This window comes from Lontra canadensis, unplaced genomic scaffold (genome assembly GCF_010015895.1).
Source record: "Lontra canadensis isolate GAN:19392208 unplaced genomic scaffold, GSC_riverotter_1.0 scaffold1, whole genome shotgun sequence".
Lineage (NCBI taxonomy): Eukaryota > Metazoa > Chordata > Mammalia > Carnivora > Mustelidae > Lontra > Lontra canadensis.
In genome coordinates, this window is record NW_022630995.1 from 125699393 (window position 1) to 125718907 (window position 19515).

Consider the following 19515-nt stretch of genomic DNA (forward strand, 5'->3'; position numbering starts at 1 on the left):
TCTCCAAATTTTTATTTAAATTCTACTTAGTTAACATATAGTGAAATATTAGTTTCAGGTATAGAATTTAGAGATTCATCACTTACATACAATGCCCGGTGCTCATCATAACAAGCCCTCCTTAGTCGCCATCACCCATTTGGCGCATCCTCCTCCAAGTCCCCCCACCTTTCCTTGGCAACCATTAGTTTGTTCTCTACAGTTAGGAGTCTGTTCCTTGGTTTGCCTCTCTTTTTTTTTCCCTACATACATTTTTTTCTGTTTCTTAAATTCTACATGAGTGAAATCATATGGTATTTTTCTTTCTCTGACTTATTTTGCTGAACATAATAATACTCCCTAGCTCCATCCACATTGTTGTAAACGGCAAGATTTCACTCTTTTATATGGCTAATAGTCCATTGTGTATATATACCACTTCTTCTTTATCCATTCATCAGTCAATGGACATTTGGGCTCTTTCCATAATTTGGCTATTGTTGATAATGCTACTATAAACATCAGGGAGCATGTACCTCTTTGAATCAATATTTTTGTATCCTTTGGGTAAATACCTAGTGGTGCAATTGCTAGATCGTAGGTTACTTCTGTTTTTAACTTTTTGAGGAAACTTCATACTGTTTTCCAGAGTGGCTGCAGCAGTTTGCATTCCCACCAGCAGCATGAGAAGGTTCCCCTTTCTCTGCATGCTCACCAACCCCCATCATTTCCTGTGTTGCTAATTTTAGCTGTTCTGGCAGGTGTGAGGTGATATCTCATTGTAGTTCTGAGTTGTATTTCTCTGATGATTAGTGATGTTCAGCATCTTTTCATGTATCTGCTGGCCATCTTAATGTCCTCTTTGGAAAAATGTCTATTCATGTCTTCTGCCATTTTTTAATTGGTTTATTTGTTTTTTGGGTGTTGAGTTTGAGAAGTTCTTTATATATTTTGGATACTAAACCTTTATCAGATATGTCATTTGCATAACCTTCTCCCATTCTATAGGTCACCATTACATTTTTTGATTTTTTTATTTGCTATGCTGAAGTTTTTATCTTGGTAAAGTTCCAATGGTTCACATTTGCTTTTGTTTCTCTTGCCTCAGGAGACATATCTAGTAAGAAGTTGCTATGTAAACCAACATTTTTGAAAATAAGATGAAATTTATTGGAAAGATATTAAAGACATGAGCTTAATAAAAATATAATATATTTTGCTTGGTTTTTCTAGGTTCTTTTATCTTGGTTTTTATGGGAAGTTATCTTTAACAGTATGTTCTTAGTTTCTCCTAGGCTAATGATATAGAGAGGATATGAGTGAAATAGAGCATAAACTATTAAGCTGGTAAGAATGAATAGATAATGCTAATGAAAATTCTGTCCATCTCCAGTTAATTCAATTCACTACATATCATTCAGGTCTCATTCATTTATTCATTCATTCATTCATTCAAAATATTGGTTGCCATCTTATACTACCATGCTCAGCACAAGAAATATGACGACAATTTAAAACACAGTCTCTCCGCCCCCAGAATGCTGACAGAAGAGACATACATGGACAAGGATTACAATATAGTGCAACAGGGGGCTGTTGAAATGGGATATGTACAGGATGCTGAGAAAACAGAGAAGTATACAATACAGCCTGGAGAACAAATAGAAGCTTTCAGAGGAAGGTGATACATGAATCCTAAAGAAAATATAGGGTATTGGCAAGTAAATAAGGAAAACACACTGCCTACTTTTTTTTAAGATTTTATTTATTTATTTGACAGAGAGAGACACAGCAAGAGAGGGAACACAAGCAAAGGGAGTGGGAGAAGGAGAAGCAGGTTTCTCACTGGGCAGGGAGCCTAGCGTGGGGCTCAATCCCAGTACTCTGGGATCATGACCTGAGCTGAAGGCAGACACTTAACGACTGAGCCACCGGCGCTCCAACACACTGCCTATTTACTGCCATTTTCTTGGTAGGAAACAGCAATGTGCATGACACATTTGGGGACTGCAAACAGTCTGTCCTTGGGTCAGTTTTGTGTGAGGCTTTAAGTCAGACTGGAATCAGGATAGGCAGCGATAAATCATAATTCTTTGTTGTTGTTGTTGGAAGAAGGGTGTGTTTGTTTTAGTTGGGAGAATGGTTTTTTATTTTTTATTCAAGTATGATTAACATACAGTGTTATATTACTGTCAGGTGTTCAAAATAATGATTCAACAATTCTACGTGTTACTCAGTGCTCGTCATGACAAGGATAATCTTTTTTTTTTTTTTTTAAGAGAGAGAGCACACATTCATGGCGGAGTGGCGGGGGAGAGTGGGAAGAAAGAGCAGAAGGAGAGGGACAAAGAGAATCCCAAGCAGGGTCCACACCCAGCACCCCAGCACAGAACCTTGGCGCAGGGCACAATCTCACGACCCAGAGATCATGACCTGAGCCGAAATCAAAAGTCAGACACTAAACTGACTGAGCCACCCAGGCGCCCCACGAAATTGTGTTCTTAATCCCTGCCACCTAGAGAAAGGCATAATTCTTGGGAAACAAAATTTAATTTATCTGGAGCAGTGTAAGTTATGAGAAAGTCATAATAAAATGTTTAAAATGAGAAACTGGGCAGGGGTGCCTGGGTGGCTTAGTTGGTTAGGCGATTGCCTTCGGCTCAGGTCATGATCCTGGAGTCCCCGGATCGAGTTCAGCATCCGGCTCCCAGCTCCGCAGGGAGTCTTCTTCTCCCTCTGACCTTCTCCCCTCTCATGCTCTCTCTCTCTCTCTCTCAAATAAATAAAATAAAAAATCTTTAATAATAAAATAAAATAAAATAAAATGAGAAACTGGGCAGAGGCAATATCTTTGAGAGCTGTTCAGCACCTGGATTTTGTCAGGACAAATGATTTGGGGGGGGGGGGGCTATTTTTTTCAACTGTATTGAGGTATAGATTAAAATTTTTTTCAAGAATTTTTTTCTGTGTATACAGAATGCACACATTTCAAACTCTCAAATTTGATGTCCAAAATGTCCTTTTAAATAATACCTTCTTTTAAACATCTGTTTCGTTATTCATAGATTCATGGAACTAGTTCAAGAGGCCTGAAAATGTTTTGTGGCTGATTTTTTTTTTACTTTTGGCAGAATATACTTAAATCATCTATCCAGTTTTTCAGAACCTTCGGAGACTGTCTTAGTAACCCAATCCATTGTTTAATAATCCTTGTAGTTAAGAAATTAGTCCTTCTAACTACTATGAAAGTCCTCCCTGGCATTAGTGAACATAATAAGGTGCAGCCGCTTTCCCAATTGTCAAAACAACATCAATCCAAAGATACAACAGCTACACTGGTCCCTCTGGCAATGTCCATCTACTTCTAAAATCTCTTAAAATCAACTGGAAAGCCTCCACTAGAAGATGAACAGCCACTGAGTATTAATCAAGTAATCGATTGCCTGTTCTGCAAGTGAGCTCATGTATTAGTAGTCTGCAAGCATGGAGTGCTTTCCCATTGATTCTTCAACAATGCTGAGTCCTGGGTTTCTCAACCTGGGCACTACTGACATTAGGACAGATAAATCTTTGTTTGGGGGAGACTTCCTGAGCATTGTGAGATATTTACCAGCATCCCTGGACTTTATTAGATGCCAACAGCAGCCTCCCCCAAGTCATGATGATAAAAAATAGAAATTTGATTCATTTGATCCCTGGGGTACAGTGAACAAATCATTCTTGATTGAGAACCACTGACCCCATGCTACTTTGTTTCAAAAGGTCTAAAGAGAGCTAACTACTATTACAAATGAGATGTTTGATCTATGGCTAAGAAACCAAATTTTCACACATTTGAATTGACTGTGAATATTTTTATTATTAAAGGAGTACTTACTTTATGGGGCACCTGGGTGGCTCAGTGGGTTAAAGCCTCTGCCTTCTGCTCAGGTCATGATCCCAGGGTCCTGGGATTGAGCCCTGCATCAGGCTCTCTGCTCCGCAGGGAGCCTGCTTCCCCCTCTCTCTCTGCCTGCCTCTCTGCCTACTTGTGATCTCTGTCTGTCAAATAAATAAATAAAATCTTAAAAAAAAAAGATATTTAAAAAAGGAGTACTCACTTTAAAAAAACAAGTCCAAATTTTCTTGAAGATGTAAACTGCAAAGTAAAATCTCCTGTTTGTCCTGCAATTATTGGTCCCATTTCCCAAAGATGACCACTGTTGACAGTTTGCTGTGAATACATCAACATTTAATAAACACAAATATTATATAGCCTTTATTTTATATAAATAAGATCAAACTATACAGACTATTGTTCAACATACATATGTGAATATAGTTCTGAAATTGCCCCATGTATTTAACAATTCTCTGCTATGACTTATATTTTTGTTTTGTCTTCAAATATCTTAAATAGTTGTTGGCAGTCATCATTTAAGATAGAAATTTTTTTTTAAGATTTTATTTATTTATTTGACAGAGACCACAAGTAGGCAGAGCAAGAGGCAGAGGGAGAGGGAGAAGCAGGCTCCTCATGGAGCAGGGAGCCCGACATGGGGCTCGATCCCAGGACCCTGGGATCATGACCCGAGCCGAAGGCAGAGGCCTAACCCACTGAGCCACCCAGGTGCCCCAAGATAGAAATTATTTTTTAAAATAAATGGACTGGGGGCATCTGGGTGGCTCTGTCAGTTAAGCACCTGCTTTCAGCTCAGGTCATGATCTCAGGGTCCAAAATAGCAGAATGAAATCATAGGCAGGTAGTCTAGTTAAAACATCTTCAAACAGTAACTGTGGCTCAAGGCTGACAATTCATCAAAGAATTTTTCTGAAACCCTCGATTTTTATTTTTTTTAAGCAAGCTATATATCCAATGTGGGGCTCGAACCCATGAACCCTAGATCAAAAGTCTCATGCTCTACCAACTGATGCAGCCAGGTGTCCCTGAAACCCTTGAATTTTAAATTTTGTTCTTAAGAAATTAATAGAGATATCAAAAGTCAGTATCAACACAGATTAACCTTATTTTATATATACTTGAATTCTCTGAAGTGTGTGGTGTTCTACCAGTGACATCCCGTGGTTTACAAATCCTTTGACTTCATTTAAATATGTTGAAAAAATATTGATAATTTTAAAATAATTTCACAAGTGAGAAAACTATTTACAACATAACTCATTATTACATAGATTTAAATATTTCCTCCTTCAAATGATATGCTCTGAAACAACTAAGTACAGTCAAAACCTGACATACCTAGATTTCTTCTCTATAAAAAATGTCACTTGTCATTATTAAAATGTTCTGCTGCATCTTACAAAGAAAATACACACCTTTATTCTTTTCATGTCTTGATGACAGATTACAAATACTTTTTTAAAAAAGTAAATGTTATTGACAGTTCAAACTATTCTGTTCTTATTTCTCATAATTGACAGTATTCTAGAAAGTTCCAAGCATGTACAAACCTGATAAGAATAATAAGCAATAGAATTACATTTGGAGTCTCCAATAATCTTTAAAGTTTATATAAATCAGAGGTTTTAAAGTGGTATAGTTAACTTATATCCACAGAAAACCCACATGTGGATATTTATAGCAACTTCATTCATAATTGTCAAAATTTGGAAGCAAGCAAGACGTCCTTCCGTGGGTACATTCAGACAAAGGAATATTATTCAGTACTAAAGAGACATAGAGGACCTTAAATGCAAGTTACTAAAGTCATGAAAGACATTGAAAGACATAAAAAGTCATAATAGAGAACCCTTAAGTGCATGTTACTAAGTGAAAAAAGCTCATACGGAAAGGGCAGGAAATTCATTTCATTCAATGAGGTTTGCGCAAAATCTTGCACAGAGCCTCACACATAGGAATTATCTAATCCGTGAGTGAGCAGGGTCATGTACTTTCCTGATGTTCTCTACGTCTTCTTCCTCTAGTACCAGACCAATCTTGATTCTGGGTAAGAACTCAATAAATTCCTAATTTTTTAAATGACTGGCTGAGAGATTTTTGAAAAAGAAGAAAGGAATTGAATAAAACTGTAAAATATGGCAGACATTTCATGGGAAAAGGATTGAGGTGGGAGAAGGAAGAAGAGGAGGGTGGGGCTGGGGGTGGACATTCCACTTGGGAAACAGCAGGAGAAATGAGAAAAGGCAAAGAAAGGAGAATCCTGGCATCTTCTGCGGACATGGGAAAGAACGTCCCAATAGCATGGAGGTTCTTGGAAAATAGTTGGCGTCAGGCTAGTAAGCAATGTGGGGCTCCCATATAGAGGGCTGTACCTGCCAGAATGAGACTACAAGTTTTAGGATACCGGAGGAAACCTCTCTTTTACATGGTTTTGTATTAACCTTCTCTCCTCGTTCCTCCTCAGTGGTTCCCGGGAGTGGGCAGGATGTCAGGTGCTCCCTCGGCTATTTCCCCTGTGGGAATATCACCAAGTGCCTGCCTCAGCTGCTTCATTGCAACGGTGTGGACGACTGTGGCAACCAGGCGGATGAGGACAACTGCGGTGAGTAAAGCACCCATAGTCACCGCAGGACCCTGGGCGGAAGCACCGAAGGTGAAGTCGCTGAGACCTCTCCTAACGAGAAGAGAGAAGGGGAAAGAGAAAACTAAATCGAATTACAAAATAGGTGTCACTTAATGAAATCATCCCTTTCTTTCATTAGCTTAAAATATCCATTCTTTTCCATGCAGTAGTCTCACGGCCAGAATTTCAGGAAAGTGGTGACTGTGCACAACGGTTAGGGTTTTTAACCCGCAAACTGGTCCAGTTAGCGTCTTACCGGCAGAAGGGTGTAGAAACTGAGAACACGGGCTCTGGAGCCAGACTTCCGGGTTTGAACCCGGGTACAACAAGAACCAATGATACAGTCTTGAGAATGTTTTTTAGCCTCTGTTTGCCTCCGTTTCCTCGGGTTAGAAAAGGGTTTGGAAACTGATCCTACACCAAGAGAATTTGGGAAGATTATATATAAGGGATTAGAAGAAAGCAGGCATACAGCAGGTGCTAATTAAGTGTTCACAGCTATTGCCCTTTGTTATCTTTTGTTTACCACAGTTCTGAAGGACAACCGAGACCTCCTAGAAAAGAACAAACCATAAGTCCAGTTTACTTATTACTTAACCAACAATCATATTTATAATCTCATAAGACCAACAAGTAGGGCTTGAGGCCAGCTAGAATATCTGGAAAACTTGGCTTTCGGTAAGAATTTTGTTCAAATTTCTGAACCCTCAAAAACACAAATTAATAAAAGAACTTCTGTTGGCTGGATTTGACTCACCAGGAAAATGAGCTTTGGTTAATAATGTAAAATAATGAGATTTCTCACTCATGGAGAAATAAGGTGCTGGTTTTGGAGGATAAAGACATGCATAATAATTTAAAGTGCTGCATAAATAATACACTGAAGAGGACTCGATGTTTTCATTCCCACAAGTAGTAGAGACTTTTTAAGGCACCACTTTGAAGGAGTTAAACTTCTCACTTTGGAACATTGTCTCTGGGTGGTGGAGGTTAACTCAAAACACACTTTCTGAACTGGTGAGCTTAAGCTAAAATTGCCTTTGATTTGGGTGGCTATACATATGTGTTTTCTTTTTTGAAAAAATATATATTTTTTTAAACACATAAATATAAAATATATATAAATATATATTATAGATAAGAATATTAATATAGAATATATGTAAGTATATATTTTAATATATAATATAAAATACATATCCTATCTTGTTAAAATACCTGAATACTGAACAAATTTAAGAAAAATAAAAAAGGAGTGTTCTGCCCATTGCCAGACACTTTCCTCTCAAGCTTGGAGCAGTTCAGATAGAGAGACTGGATTAAGAGCTTGCCACCAGTGGAAATGTTGGAAAGAACTTGGAGGGACAGGAAATTTGCCACCAAAAGTAGTTTCTCAGTGAAATAAAGCTTTGGAGCTCTTGCTTTAGTGTCAAATTTTAAGAAACCAAGTAACAAAAGTAACAATCCTCAGAGTAATAATACTTAGTTACTCAAGTTTTTCAGGATTTACCATCCAACAAATTCAGATAGAGGCACTATGACACTGGAGTGTGGAGATCAGGTTCAGGAGATCTGGATTTCATTTCTCCATAGGAAGAGGGTGAAAAGGGCTGTTTTCGTCTCTGTGAAATGAGAACGATAAAAGTATCTGTGTCCACCCAGTCTTGGAAAGATTCAGTGAGATCTTGTATATACGATGCTCAGCCCAGGCCTTTACACATAATCAGCATTCAGTAAATGTTAAGTTGTGTATCAACGAGCTGTTATTATTACATACTTAGTGACATAAGAAGTAATCATTTATTTAGCTGGCCATTCTGTGGGTCAACAACCCAAGCTGTGCGCAGAGGCGATTAGCCCCACAGTTCTCAGCTCAGTTGGACTTTCTCATACATCTTCCGTTATCTGTGGATCAGCTTTGTCGTCATGCCTGGGACCTCGGCTGAGATAACCAAAGTGACTCAGCTCCAGAGTCACTCCCGCAGGCTAAGCCAAGCTTGTTCTCGCGATAGAGACATGGCACCCAGCAGTGAACTGGAAGCATACAAGCACTCCTGACAACCTAGTTTCAAAAATGGCACACTCGCCCCCACGTCCTTGCCAAAGCCAGTCACAAGGTCGGCGGCGTTTCAAGGGGTGAAATGGATGCCTCCCCCTGCTGAGAAGAGCTGCAAAGTCACACTGCCAGGGTCTTGGGCAGAAGGAGGGCAGCAAATTCTGCAAATTCTACTACACGTGTTATTATCATTACCCCCAATCCCCCACACTGCAAGCACTGGTACTAACTCTCAGCGACTCAGAAGCCCCACCTGATGACTTTAGGAAGTCCTGTTAGTTAAACGATTTAAGTATTTCTAGGAATAACCATAGTTTGTCTAATTACTTATTAAAACAGCAGCTCATATTTGAAGGAATGATATTTGCTTTTGTAGTTATATGTTTATATAAGTAGATGTGTGTGTGTGCATGTGTGGGTGGGGGGATGCGCATACATCCTATTGATTATGGGATAGTCAGGAGGTGGATGAGATTTCCCACATCTCCTGAAAATGTAATTATAGTTTATTTGCATGGGGGGGATTTGTATATTTGCATCTTAATTATGTTAGTTATCCTGAATAATTATCCTGGCAAATTTTTTTTTAAGATTTTTTATTTATTTATTTGACAGAGAGAGATCACAAGTAAATGGAGAGGCAGGCAGAAAGAGAGAGAGAGGGAAGCAGGCTCCCTGCTGAGCAGAGAGCCAGATGCGGGACTCTATCCCAGGACCCTGAGATCATGACCTGAGCCGAAGGCAGTGGCTTAACCCACTGAGCCACCCCGGCATCCCAATCCTAGCGAATTTTTAATAGAGAGAATATAACAGGGAAAATATTAAGGCCTATTTCTTTATACATACAATTTGAATTCTGATGACAAGCTTGGGCTTAACGCTTATGAAAACAATATCAATCAGAATAAAAATCGGGTTGGAGACGTATCTATTCATCATGATTTCTTCTTTTTCCACTTCTTTGACTTTTTCTTCCTCCCAGTGATTTTTTAACTCTCTGAAGATTGGAGGGCCATGCTCTCTCCTTCCATCTCATCATTTCCATGTGTCTCCCCACTTCTATTCTGTCCCCCGAACTGTCCCCATCCCTTTTTTCACTCTCTCTCAACTTCCCCTTCTATTTCATGCTCCTCTTTTCCTCTATTCTTTTCTATCTCAAACCAAGTTCATCACAATATTCGTAAATTAGGCTTTAATTATCATTTAGCTCACTTCATTGAGTTTATAAACTGGTTGTTAAAAAGATTTTAATATCTTTACCTCCAAAGAAAAAACCTCAAGCAGATGCTTTTATTTAAGATTTTATTTATTTATTTGACACAGAGAGAGAAAGAGACAGAGAGAGCAAGTAGGGGAAGGCAGGGGAGAAGCAGGCTCCCCACTGAGCAAGGAGCCTGATATGGGACTTGATCCCAGGACCCTAGGATCATAACCTGAGCTGAAGGCTGCTGCTTAATCAACGAGCCACCCAGATGCTCTGCTTTTAATTTCTATATAGTACTCAATTAGTTACCTGCTACCCCTACTGCAACTTTGGGCTGTGTATCCCAGAATAGTGGCTTATATTTTATGGTCAGTAGACTCTGAGGTTCAAGAAAATCTTCAGACAGTTTTGTGAATTCCCTGGAAACTATAAAATGCTGTATATTTGTGCACATGTAGACTTTCAATGAAAACAGTGTCCATAACATCAGCTTTGCAAAAGGTTTTAGTTTTTAAAAACCAAAAATCTTCCTAATCCCTGCCATTGGCTAAAACAGATTCTCCCCAAAAACTATTTAATCCTGAGTTGGATTCAATTTCCCCCAATTAGCACTCCAAATTCACTCATGTAAAATTATTGTATTGTCAGTAGTTTACAAAAATAATCACAACAACAATAACGAATATTCTTTACCATCTTTGATTTCTCTTTAAATAGAAATAGAAGGGCGCCTGGGTGGCTCAGTGGGTTAGAGCCTCTACCTTCTGCTCAGGTCATGATCTCAGGGTCCTGGGATCAAGCCCCTCATCAGGCTCTCTGCTCCGCAGGGAGCCTGCTTCCCCCTCTCTCTCTGCCTGCCTCTCTGCCTACTTGTGATCTCTGTCTGTCAAATAAATAAATAAAATCTTTAAAAAATAAACAAATAAAAAATAAAATAAATAAATAAATAGAAACAGAATTGCTGAAAGATTCTCAACCAGGCATCAGAAATTTCATGCTCAGATCCTAGAAGTGCCTCTTTCTATCTGTTGTTACCTGGGCATATCATTTTTTGGCTCATTCCCATTTTCCTTATTTGTGAAATTGGAATAATATAAATTTGTTGTGAAAAGTAAGTGAATTGCATATGCAATTCATTTACATTATATATATATATATATATAATGTAAATGAATTTACAGACCAATTTCCTGCGAATCAGATTATTGATCCCTATATTTAGTAGTTACTCTGGAGTTTACATCTTTTTAATTCAATCCCAGGAATTGTTTATATTTGATTAGACTTGAAAACAGGGAAATCCTGGTCTGTGTGTATGAAGGGAAGTGTAAAGCAAGTTAAGTCAAAATAGTATAAACAATCTGTTCTGAAAGTTTTGCTAATTTGTTGTCTTAAGGACCTCTGACATGACCAGGGAATTCATTCATAAAAATAAAATATTCAGGTCACAGATGAAATAACTCAAGTTCTAGCTATAGGTGTATATAAAGACCTTAATCTTGGCCTATGAAAATGAACAGCATTTTGTTTAATCAAAAATACTAATTATCAAAAATACAAGTGACATTTGAAAAGAAATTAATATTAAAATGTTTTTATTAGACCAAAAAAAGTATGTTATTTTAAAACCTCCTTTATTCGCCATTGGCAACATTTGAAAACCCTTAAGTCCAGTTTTGGAAATATGGGTGAAATCATAATCTTTTCTTATGAAAACATATCTATGTAACAAATGCTATGTTAAACTATTCCCGATATTATGTCAGAAATATATCTCTCCGGAAATTCATCTAGACCAGCAGATCTCCCAGTGTTGTTCTGGACCAAACCCCTCAGCATTAGCCATGAAGTTGTTAGGAATGTAAGTTCTCAGACCCCAGCGCAGCCTGATTGAATTAGAAACTCTGCCAGTGGCTCAACGATGTTTCTGCAAGTTCTTCAAGTCATTCCGATGCACACTAACCACATTTTGAGAACCACTTACCTACACCCAAGTGAGCAGAAAATAAGGAATGCATATGAAATAGTAGCATCAGTAGAAATAAACTAGAATCAAGGTTTCCATACACTATGCCAGCGTGCTCACTTGCTAACAAACTCCAATATCATCATTACCAAATGTGTTCATTTCCATAAGGAACTCTAACACTGTTATGGTTGCAGTCATCTAGAAATACCAAAAAAAGGGGCATCTGGGTGATTCAATGGGTTAAGCCTCTGCCTTCAGCCCAGGTCATGATCTCAAGGTCTTGGGATCGAGCACTGCATCAGGCTCTCTGCTCAGCAGGGAACCTGTTTCCCCCTCTCTCTCTGCCTGATGCTCTGCCTGCTTGTGATCTCTCTCTCTGTCAAATAAATAAATAAAAATATTAAAAAAAAAAAAAAAGAAATACCAAAAAAAAAAAAAAAAATTGAACTCTGGTCAAAATCTCAACAACAGTCAGCAGACATGCTGTGGCTAACCATGAGTGAGTAGGCTGAAACATCCCACAAAAGGTAACAGAATTTTACTACCACCTTTAGGACTCTGGTGATAAAAATGATGAAATGCAGTTATTTCTTTTGCATCTTATTACTGAATTCCTTTCACCACCTGTGGGTTTTTTTTTTTTCTCCTCATTTAATAGTATTTGTGTTCCCCTGGCTATTAGTTTTTAAGATATTCATGTTTATATTCTGTTTAATGCTAATTAAATTAAGTCAGAAAGTTGGTTTTCAGAATATGTAAAACTCATGCATATTTGAATAAACAGCATTAAGTATATTTATGATCACATAAAATATAGTATCTTAACATATAAGTAAAAGAAAAATCCACAGCTAAAAATTATTTTCAGGGGGATCATTTACGAGTTAACAGTATATTGTCAAATAAAAAATCTTCTTGTAATGGAAGGGGGTGACTTTTCCTTAATTAGATCTTTTAAAATGTATCCAAAAATATGCCTCTAAACTATTTAACATTGACACCAATGATAATTATTAAAGAGGAAAAGCAAGTCCCATCAAAATAGTAGTAATAAAATCTAGCAGTCACAAAAAAAAAAAAAAAAAAACCCACTAAATAAATTAATATGTGATTCCCCACATATTGAGCTGGAATATGAACTAAATATATTTAGGGGAAAAAATATAACATTTGTATTATCACAGGCATTTTAAAGAAGCACTCTGATTTGACTATTGAATTCCCAGTTTTCTTTTAAAAAATAATTTCTCAATAATGGAATAGTTTACTGAATAGAAAAATAAAATTAAATGTCTCAGTATAAAAAGTATAACATATCTACTCACTGAACATTTTTCATGGACGCAATGTGAACAAAAGCAATAGATTTAAAATTTTCCATTGCATTCACAAAAATCCCTTTCTTCCTAAAATATTTGGGCAATACAAAATTTTTTTTTAATATTTTATTTTTATTTATAACAGAGAGAGATAGCAAGGGAAAAAACACAAGCACGGGGGAGCTGGAGAGGGAAAAGCAGGCTCCCCACCGAGCAGGGAGATATGTGGAGATAGATCCCAGGACCCCGAGATCGTGACCTGAGCCAAAGGCAGCTGCTTAATAACCGAGCCAACCAAGCACCAGCACCCCCCCTTTTTCCTCTGTCTCTTGTTTGATATGTCTTTTAAGGAAATATTTACTTTTTTTTAGAGCTCCTGGACACAGGGAACAAAACATTTGTCATACATTTGTAAAAATCAATTGCACCATTTTTATAATAACTTTGAGCCTGACTGATAAGCTTCAACATGGAAATGAATAATTTTTCCCCTGAGTTATACCATTTGATATAATTCTCAAACAATTTTCATATGCTTTTGCCATGTATCACTAACCCATTTTTCTTCTTAGAACTGTCACAGATGCAATCAAACAGGCTAGAGACCAAAAAAAAAAAAAAAAAAGTCTTAAGGAATCATTAGAGCAGTATTTGTTGCAAGAATGATAAACCAAAAAAAGAGGGACCTTTCACTTTTTCAGCTAAAACTCTGATACTTGGGAGAATACATCTGGGTAAATACTGAGGGAATTGGATTACAAAAAGGTGAGGACACTCACTGAGAAATCATTTATGTCCATTTTAAGTGGAGTGCTAACTCAGTAGTAAAAATTAAATATTAAAGTAGAATAAAATTCTCAGATACTATAGCATTTATTCACTACCTCTACATTCTTATTTAAAAAGCACTCTGCATTTCCAGATTAGAAAGTTGCTTGCTTTCCTTCTTTTGTATTATAAGCAGATGGTCATACAAAGAGGACTCCCCACTGAAGTTATGTCCACCCACCTCATCCCCCTGTTGGAGCCCAGTTGAATTACTCTACCATGAAGACCCGAGGTCTGATGCCGCCCCTCTGTAGACTCCTTCTTTGACCATTCCTCACTTTAGCAGAGGACAAGGATGTCTACAGGAAAAAGGATGAAGACATTTGCTATTCTGTTTCCATGTTAGTATTTCTATAATCCACAGGGGAAATAGAAATTTCTTCTAATACATTTTGAGTGTTATAGTAGGCTAGTAACTACTAAAAATTTACGTCCACCTACAACCTCAGAATGTGACCCTATTTGGAAATAAGGTCTTTGCAGACATAATGAAGGTAAAGAGTTTCTGGTTTCCCCCAGCTTCTGCTGCCTAGGGAAAAGTAAGGGCAAGAAGACCCTTCCATTCTCTCCCTCTCTGGTCCAGGTAGCTTGTGCAGATGAGGAACAGCAAATCCCGCCCTTCTTTTTGTTTTTCTAAATCTCAACCCTCAAATATAGGCCTTTGAAAATTGAATGCTTAGAATTTGACTCCTTTTGTTATCTGAAAACTTCTGCTTGTCCTTTCCCCAAGGTAATGAAAGTGGAAAAATTTAGCTGCCTGCCGTAGGAAAAAGGACAGAGAATGCAAAAAATCCAAGGGGAGGAAAACTTTGTTAATACCCCAAAATATTTTCCTGTCACTGGCTTGGTGCTTCCTAACCTATGAGAATTAGATATACAGTAATTTATTTATGAGTGTGATGGAGATGACATATATTTTAAAATTTTAAAAAGGTTGTAAGAATGTTTAAAGTGTATTCAAGGACTCCTTTAATTTTTAATTGGGCCTGAATTGAAAATTCTGGAACATCAAATATTCCTTCATTTCCTAAATACAGCTCTTCATCCAGTTGTCAAAATGATGGCAATGCCAGGCATGTAGAACTTAGCTCATTTTAGAATATTCCATTTAAAGTTGGTGGCTAGCCTTTTTTAAGGTTAAAAACGCAAGAGAAAAAGTGACATGCGTCATGAGTATGTGTTAATACATAACCATGCATTGTATGTTCAAGAATACCTGGTTTTCATTTCTCATTCTCAAAATAACATTGGAAACACCTAAGTAGCTGAAACTTTGACTTATTTTTTTAAGCTTTTATTTAAATTCTAGTTAGTTAGCACACAGTGTGGTAATAGTTTCAGGTATACAACACCTGCGATTCAACACTTCCATACAATACCCAGTGCCCATCACAGCAAGTGCCCTCCTGAATCCCTGTCACCTATTTCACCCATCCCCCCCACCCACCTCCCCTCTGGGAACCATCAATTTGTTCTCTAGAGTCGAGTCTATTTCTTGGTTTGCCCCTCTCTTTTTTTTTTTCCCCTTTGCTCAACAAACCTCAATTTTTTTTTTTTTTTAAGATTTTATTTATTTGTCAGAGAAAGAGAACAGAAAGAGCACAAGCACGGGGAGCGGCAGGCAAAAGAGGAAGCAGGTTCCCTGCTGAGCAAGAAGCCCAATGCAGGACCTGATCCCAGTGAAAGGGTCCGTAGACAAAAGGACGAGATTGATACAAAGCGAAAGTTAAGCAGGGCTTTATTTCGCGCCAAGCATCGAGAATCAAACTGACCAGCCAGGGCCATCTCTTGCAAAGAGGCAACCCCTCCCAGCCTCACAGACTAACTTTTATAGAGTAAAGGCCATGTGGTTGAGGCTGGGCACACACAGGTGGCCAATTAAATTACATTCTACCCCATGATAGTCATTTAATTCAGCCTATGACCTTGGCTAGAATTGGTGCCTTTGTCTGGTGCCCAAAAGGCAGGGGCTCATACTCCCTGGCGGGTAATACATGCGCTTTTACGAGATTGGACGTCTCCACCTGGCTGAACATGTCTTTGGCGGGTAGGAAGGTAATACGTGCGCTTTTACTGATTGGACGTCTCCACCTTGCCGGTCACGTCCTTGTATCTGGGCTCCATTCTTTTTGCTCAGCCTGACATGTCCTGGTATCTGTGCTCCGTTATTGGTGCTATTTGGCCGTATTTCACCAGTTCTGCTTCTAAGCGCTTTCCTCTTGTGGGGAAGGGGCAGGTTCAATCTAAGTTTACTGCATAAACAACAAAATGGCTCGCTCTGGCTAAGTAGGCCCTTACACCCAGGGCCCTGGAATGATGACCTGAGGTGAAGGCAGACACTTAACTGACTGAACCACCCAGGTGTCCTGACAAACCTCAATTTAACTTCAAGTTTGTTTATCCAACAATGCTTAGCACTGTTTGGGTTAGCTTCATCAAGACTTCCATCTCAGGACACTTCCTGGTAGATAGGCCACAAAGGACAGTTTCTTCAAGGGCATTAATTTCCTTTAAAATAGACCGAGGATAACGTCACACCCCTTAATTTCTTCAGAGTTGCCTCCAAAGATATTAAGGCCCTACAAAGAGGTTAATGCATTCTGTCCAGCAAACTACTATTGTCACATAGTTAGCTGGGAGCCAGCCAGCCAGCCAGCCAGCATCCAAAGGTTTATTCTAATGGCCCAGGGCACATTTATACTGGGGATCATTACTTTCTGAGAAAAAGATTCTCCTTATGTCCCAAGAGTGGATGCTGAGAATTGAGTAAATGTCTAAGAATCCAGAATGCTCTACTTTATGTAAATCCAGACTTTAAAATTATTCATTCATTCATCAATCAGCAGGTATGCTCTGTAACCCATAGTACTTATGCCTTCATTTTTTTTTTAAGATTTTATTTATTTATTTGACAGACAGAGATCACAAGTAGGCAGAGAGGCAGGCAGAGAGAGAGAGAGAGGAGGAAGCAGGATCCCCACCAAGCAGAGAGCCTAATGCTGGGCTCCATTCCAGGACCCTGGGATCATGACCTGAGCCAAAGGCAGAGGCTTTAACCCACTGAGCCACCCAGGTCCCCCATGCCTTCATTTTAATAAAAGAGGAAGACTGTTCAGAGCAGCATCCTTATATCCTCCTTTTGCTGGCCTCCTCTCAGACTCAAGTCCCTTAACTTTTGATTATTCAAAATCCAAATATCAAAGGTACCCAGGAGTGGCTCCTGCAAATCTGTGGGAACTCTGGGAAGCCAGCTCTCAGAACTAACTGCAGCACTTCCCCGGGGGCTGGTGAGAGGCGTGAGAGTTCTGAGCTCCACCCCCTGACATGCTGACCTTGTAAGTGAGTCCAGAAATCTGCATTGTTAACAAACACAGTAGATGAACATCACACTCATTAACATTTTGAAATGATTCACTTCCCGATGTACAGACAATTTTATTGCCGTATTTGGAACACCTAGAAAGTGATTAATGAGTGCAGAGCAGTGGTTTTCAAACTTCAGCAGATCAGGCTTGTTAAAACCTAAAGGGCTCGGCCCCATCTCCAGTTTTGGATTCAATGCCTCCGGAATGAGGCTCAAGAATTTCCCTTTCTTCCAAGTCCCTAAGTGATGCTGATGCTGCTGGTCCTAGAACTACATTTTGAAAACCAGTGATCTATGCATACTGTTTCTTGTGCAAATGCAAAAGCAAACACTTTCCAAAATGTATGGCATCTTATAACAAGAATTCAACAAAATTCAAGATATTTCTTTAATGCCTGCCTTCTCCTTTCCTCATGCCAACACACACTATTAATCCTAAATGCAGATATAGGACACAGCATTTCCAAACATATTTCACCACAGAACTCTCTTCTCATGGAGAATCCCAGGGAATTATTTAAGGGAAGCCTAACACAACACCATAGCAAATTAATGCATTCAAGAAACTTGGACCTGGGGTTGTCCAGCTGGTATGTGACTCTTGATCTCGGGGTCATGAGTTCAAGCCCCACGTTGGGGATGGAGCCTACTTAAAATAAATAAAAACATATTTTCAAAAAGAAAGAAGAAAGAAAAGAAACTTGGACCTTTTGATTAGCATCCAGACTTCATCCCCTGAACCCTCACCCCTGTCCTGCACCCCATGCCAGTGCCAGGAGAATCTGAAAGCATGGGCAGGGGAGGTGCCTTTGTTGGGAATTCTAACTAATGTGTAATCTACTTTTCCATAAAACTAAATTATAACAAATACTTGGTGCAAGTGAAATAATGTTTTACTCTTTCCTATACCACATTTTAAATATGTTAAAAGTACCTCTATAGTCACTGAAGTATATTTAAAAATGTGTGAAGTTTATAAGATTATTTCCTACTATACTCTCATAAGGAGATCAAATACACATATAAATAAGCATAGTATGAAGCAGATTACAGTTAGTGTAATAAGACAGATAGAAGCAAAGTGCCCTTAAATGAGGGACCATTTGCATTAATCTCAGTATTAACAGTCAGCAACTTTGCTAAAAGAAAAGAAGTATGCTTCCTCTGATGGACAGGATTTTTCTGATATTAAACCTAGCAGTGCTCCACTGCATATGGGAAGGATTCTAGCTGACTGGGGTGAATTTCCTAATGCAGTTCTCCCAAAACTTGCTCTAAGACTCACCTGGAACACCTATGGAAAATACAGATCCCTAGACCCCATATTGACCAGATAAATCAGAATGTCCAGTAGAAGAGCCTGGAAAACTGTGTTTTCAGTAAATGCCCCAGTTCCCAAGTTTTATTGTAGAAGAAGAGACTGGGTTTTCTCTGAAGTGTGTTTGAGGATAGAACCTCATTCATTCATTCATTCATTCACTCAGCAAATATCTACTGAGTCCAGGCAGCATGTGCCACCAGATTTTTCTTGGTCTGTGTCTTTAATTTTTATCCACACTATGTTAAATAACAAATATTCAACGGAATAAATGGATCAAATTGGCTTTATTTAACGATTCATGAATCAAGCAGCACCCAAACTTGTAGGTAGAAAGAAGCTCTGTTGAGCTGTAGAAAAGGAAATGTTTCTAGGGGCGCCTGGGTGGCTCCGTTGTTAAGCATCTGCCTTTGGCTCAGATCATGATCCCTGGGTCTTGGGATCGAGCCCCATAACCAGCCCTGTATCCAGCCCTGTGTCCAGCCCCATATCCAGACCCACATCCAGCCCCACATCAGGCTGCCTGCTCAGTGGGGAGTCCATTTCTCCCTGTCCCCCCACCCCATGTCCCTCTCCCTCTCCCCCATGCCTCTCTCCCTCTTCCTCTGACCCTCTCCCTCTGCCGCTCTCCTCTGCTCCTGTTTTCTCTCTTTCTCAACTAAATAAATAAAATCTTAAATCTTAAAGAAGAAAAAAAAAGAAAAGAAAAGAAAATGTTTCTAAAGGCATAGAGGGAACCAAAAAAAGGAAATTATTAACAAAGAATGCATTGTTTTAGGCAAGGGTGCCCTCCTAAGAGAAACAGAAGGGGTTTATCAGCAGATTACCTCCTAGTGCTGACCCGGAAATTTCAGGTTGGCTGGTTCAAGGTCACATTCCTGGGGAGTTAGGACTGCATTTAGGTTAAGCATTAAGTCTTCCATTTGATGATGGGGGGATTAGCACCAGTGATAC

The 19515-nt window shown here is 38.8% G+C and overlaps 1 protein-coding gene across 3 annotated transcripts in view; it reads left to right on the plus strand.

Moving 5' to 3' along the window:
- RXFP1 (relaxin family peptide receptor 1) overlaps positions 1–19515 on the plus strand; it is a 103258-nt gene that overhangs the window by 25281 nt on the left and 58462 nt on the right. For all 3 annotated transcript variants that reach the window (XM_032863124.1, XM_032863132.1, XM_032863142.1), the window contains exon 2: positions 6345–6482. In XM_032863124.1, the coding sequence (XP_032719015.1) occupies positions 6345–6482 (138 nt within the window). The remainder of the gene's footprint in view (positions 1–6344; positions 6483–19515) is intronic.